Source organism: Trachymyrmex septentrionalis, unplaced genomic scaffold (assembly GCF_001594115.1).
Source record: "Trachymyrmex septentrionalis isolate Tsep2-gDNA-1 unplaced genomic scaffold, Tsep1.0 scaffold108, whole genome shotgun sequence".
Classification (NCBI taxonomy): domain Eukaryota; kingdom Metazoa; phylum Arthropoda; class Insecta; order Hymenoptera; family Formicidae; genus Trachymyrmex; species Trachymyrmex septentrionalis.
In genome coordinates, this window is record NW_017304207.1 from 1,746,382 (window position 1) to 1,751,720 (window position 5,339).

General features: G+C 28.8%; 1 protein-coding gene across 1 annotated transcript in view; it reads left to right on the forward strand.

The window, feature by feature from the left end:
- LOC108747332 (ADAMTS-like protein 3) overlaps window positions 1-5,339 on the forward strand; it is a 32,454-nt gene that overhangs the window by 12,401 nt on the left and 14,714 nt on the right. Inside the window, exons 3-4 of the mRNA XM_018484736.1 lie at window positions 2,264-2,393; window positions 3,803-4,013. Coding sequence (XP_018340238.1) covers window positions 2,264-2,393; window positions 3,803-4,013 — 341 coding nt within the window. The remainder of the gene's footprint in view (window positions 1-2,263; window positions 2,394-3,802; window positions 4,014-5,339) is intronic.

Here is a 5,339-nt window from a genome sequence, read left to right on the forward strand (position 1 = left end):
TTGTATATACAACTTTGAGCTAAAAAATACGCGATGACTTTTTACTTAACCTAATATTTCATGTAATACGTTTATTGCATTTAGTGCACTGAATTCAATCGGCGCACTTTGTATGCTTTAGGCATAAATTCCGCCCGCTAAAAATGCCGTATATATCCCAAAACAGATGGGATATGCAAGATAACAAACTAACCAAAGAATACAAGAGCAAAATACTTCTATTTTGTTATACAATATGCTTTACTATTCCTCTACATCCATGTATCACGAAATAACCACTAAGTCTTTTGCACGTCCTAGAGTAATCATTTTATGCATCAGATTATAATTTATGATGGCGCTGCTTAATACAGTGACAAATCGATTCAACTTACAATAATTTCATTAATATTAATCCTTACCCTACAAGTATGGGTCACTAGTAACCGAGCGATTCCTGTATTCATCCAAATTTTTTTGAGTCTTTCGGTAATTATACATTATACTACATTTTATTATTTTCCAAAATAAAGTTCCAATATTTATTCTAAAAAGTTGAAAGTATGTTGATGAATTTTTAGAGATTGTTTTTAATCATTCTGAATAGGTAAAAAAAAACGAACGGATTTAATACTTCACGTTTGTATGAATGAAGCACCAAATTGTATCTTGTACGGTAAGGGGGGGGAGGGAGATTAACAGTAAAAAACTGAAATCATTAATACAATATTAATATAACATAAAGGCATGCAACAGAGTAATTGCGGAAAAATTACCCTCATTCCTTCTATGTTTTCCGACTTTTGAGGCGTAAATCTTAGCGCGACGTATTTACTGGAATTACCCTATACATTCTTTGATAAAAAAAAATATGCACATGTGTATAAATAAAAGGACCATTATTTCGGAAACGATGATAGAAATCCATCGAAATAATGCTACAAGACTATTATCTCTTGACAAAATCTATGAGAAAGGTCTTATACATCGAAACCATATCTATTATCGAGAAAATAATCCCAGCTAGATGTAACTTTTTTTTTTGTCAAAAATATATTTTTATTTAATATATTTTATTATACTTCTCTCTACATTTCTTGGAGTGAAATCTCACTCCAAGAAATTTAGAGAGTTTATTTAAGGAAATGGACGGAATAAGGTCGGACCTAATTACTAAAGTCGAAACTTTTGTCGAAACTAAACCGAAACACTTGGCTATATGTCAATATCAACAGAAATTAAAACCAAAAAATTAAAAAATAGGAATCCTATAAGGGCTGTATTGACATGCCCACATGCCTCGTATCTTACATTTTTTCTTCATTAAATATTATAATTTATTCAAAACAATAATTAATAAATTTTGGCCGAAATTGGAAATCAAAATTTCGGTTGTGTCTCAGTTTTGGCCAAAGAATATAAATACTTTTTCATAAACATTATAATTTAATTATTGAAACAATAATTACACATGTTAAAATTAATATTTATGAAGAAAAATTACATGGTTTGTCGAAACTGACACGCATAATGAGTGTTCGTTTTTAGTTTCGGTGAAAGTTTCAATCGGACTCTATTAATTTCAAAATCTTGATTTTAATAAAAATTAAAATAATTTGCTGCTTTTTTATTATATTGTACATAAAATGGGTACAGTATCAAATGAATTTATGTAATATCTTTAAGAAATTACATGTTACAATACTTCTCTATTACGATCAGTGTTATACATATATGATAAAGAAGCTCCCGAAAAAGAGCCTAAGTAAAATTGTGCCTTTTATTCCGCCCATCCTCCTCAAATAAACTCAAATACACTTAATTATATACATATTTGCTATATTATAAATATTTTATTATATCCATTAGTAAAAACACACTTTCCGCACATTTTATTTACAGGCGTATTTTTTAGTATCCTTGAACAAGTAAAACGATTTAATAACTTTTGATTATTTATTCTTTCTAATTTTTTACGCGATAGAAGATAGATATTTGTAAACGAGATAGAAGAGCATTGCAGTCTGTGCAAAGTCGATATTAATCATTTATTGAATAGGATTAGCGAAATGAATTTAACTCGTCGACATAGCCCTTAATTATACCGGCAAAATCGTGCTGATGTCATTGTGCAATTAACAGCGTTGAGGTATAATCGTATTAAGATTACTCTGTGTTGATTAACGCAATACAAAGGGACAAAAGCGTACGCTCCAGGCGGATTATCTATCGTTTATGGCAAATCGCACACACCGATTATACATATGCTTCTCTTTCTTTCTAGGTGTTCAAGATCTTATTATAAATTGTGTACGGGACGACACCGGGAAAACAGTGATGCCGCTTTTATGCTCCGCGGAAACGAAGCCGGAGGCGAGGATACGAGTCTGTAATGATCATCCATGTCCTCCAAGGTAAATTATAATTCTGCAATATCGATTAGTTTAATGTCTAAATATTAGAATATTATGTAACTTCATGTTACATAATAATATTTAATTTGCTTAATTGCTAAGTATCTTGGGATTGCTTCTTATAGATAATAAAAAAAATATAAGGCGTTAAATAAGTTTGACCACAAAATTTTGTGTTTTAATTTATCAAATTATCAATATATTCATTGAAAACTGGATTGTTACTTACATCTTATTAAATAGAAAAAAATAATAAACATTCAAAATAGCTATCTTCAGCTTTGATACTAGCTTTAAAATGCTTCGGAAATGATGATCTTTCCATGGATAAATTCTCCAAGTAGACACTAGAATGATTTCCAGTTCAGCAATCAATGAAAATTTTTTGGTACAGAGTCTTTTTAATATTTAATAAGATATAACTAATAAATAATAAATAGTCATACATCTTATTAAATAGTCATACATCTTATTAAATACCAAAAAGATTCCAATAACTCCAGAATTTAAATATACTATTTAAGTAGCGCGCGCGCAAACTGACGTCATTTGTCGTCATTTTAAAATCAAAATAACGTCACATAACATCAGTTTGTTACTACATACAGTGAGAGCAAAAAGTATTTTCGCACAAGGAAATTTTTTATAAAAAAAGTTTTATTTGTAGAGAATAACCATTAATTAGTAATTTTATACAATTAATACATTCTGTTCTAATCTATGCAAATGAACTTTGCATGTATTTCTGATATTAGAAGCTAAATTCTATTTTTCAGATGATATATTTTCTATAATTAATACAAATTTTTTTGCTTTTTTTATAATTAAAATCTAATCTTTTCTATAATTGGTATATATAATTTTAAGAAACATACAGTCTATTTTATACTTTATGAATAAATTGTTACCCAACAAGAAATGATCATCAATTAAACGTCGAATCGACGTCAAATTGGTGTTGAAATCATCGTATCGATTCGACATCAATTCGATGGCTCATTTCTCGCTGGATAATATTTAATTTTTAAAAATAAAGTTTTTTTAAAAAATATTTTCTCTGTACAAATACTTTTTGTACTCACTGTATGTTTACAAATTTTATTCAATGCATAATGCTGTACAAATAAGGATATGGAAAACATTTTATTTTATAAATTAATGAAATTATTTATTGATTCGCCTCTTAATCTATTATTTTATTTTCTCATTTTAAAGTTTTATATATTTATAATTATATTTAAAAATTATATTTAAAAATATATTAAAAAATACTTGAATGATCTTTTTATAGTAGTATGCCTTACCGTATAATTTTGCGAATTGTATGCAATTTGAGAAGGTTTAATTAATGTTACGACGCAATTCTCTGCGATATTTTCTGACAAACGTGTGATCGTCTACGCCCGCAGGTGGAATTATAGCGAATTCTCTACTTGTATGAGCCCTTGCGGTATTGGTATACAGACACGTGACGTTGCTTGTATCCACGAGGTGACACCCGGCACCAACAGAGCAGTGACCGTTCCAAATTACATGTGTCCGCAACCACCGCCCGCCGATAGACGATACTGCAACGTACTGGATTGTCCTGTCAAATGGAGCACAGGGGAATGGGGGAAGGTATATGTTTGTACACGTTTGTATAAGGCTTCAACAATCTCGGGGAAAAGCTCTTTGTTACACACGAACTCGGAGCAGAATAGTAATATAAATTACTTCCCTCATTCGTACAAAAAGAACATGAGAGAATCTACTCGATGTAAAGAGGCAAAAATTTCTTATATATTTTTATAGAAAAAAAATCATAACAAAATTTAATCATTTTAAAGAAATTATCACGAGTATTGTGAAACATTATTTTCATTTAACAACGATATATGTAAGGAATAGATTAATGAGAGTAAAGCTAAATATTGCGCAGATTTATATAATATGTAAAGACCTCTTTATCGAGTAAATATTTCGACTCTCGTTCAAGTATTCAGCACAGTCAAAAATCCAAAATAGAATTCTCAGTATGAGAAACACACTCCAGTCATCTCAGCGTTTTCAATCGCATGGTTAGTTAGTCAAGTGAAATTAATAACGATAGATCAGCGATCATCGCTAAAATATAATATTTTATCTGAGAAAAATTGAAATAATTCACCCCAAGGATCCGAAATCACAACTTAAAAATTAACTACAAAATATAAAAATCCACAATTATTCCAAATATAAAATTTTTGTTTTCACGAATATATGTGAAAATCGTAGATCGTCTTACGGGTCAAATTTTAAATGAGTTCGTTAAAACAAAGATATATCACATTCCTTATAAGCTTATATTAAGTTGCTCAAGACAAATTTAGATAATGAATTCAATAACTAGAAATGTTATTTACAATATCGAAATAGTTTTAAGGATGGTATATACATGAAGTCTGTGTGTATTTTATAATGTATTCAATATTGACACGTATAAATGATGTAAAATGATGTTCTGTGTCCGATTTTAAATTTAATCTTTTGCTTTTTTATGTATAACATTAATGAATTTAGGCACTTTTGCATATGTAAAGAGTAGTTCGGTATCTAATATTCTCACATTTGTCCTATCAAAATTATTGTAATGCATTCTATGTTTAATTATTATCGAATGATTTTTCGTATTTTTTAAATATTATTTTTGTACTTAGATATTCTGATTTGTAACCGCGTCGGCCTGTTTGTCCGACATCGTAATCATTACAAGAAATCTTATAGATTACATTCTTTATACAGTCATAAGACCAAACATCTTATGCTTTAATTATTGTATTCATTTTATTTACGCCAACAAACATTGATTAGTCTTATGTTCAAATAGTATTAAACGAGTCATGTTTCTAAATTTATCCGAAATTGTAGGTATATTTACTTGTGTGTATATATATATATATATATATATATATATATATATATATA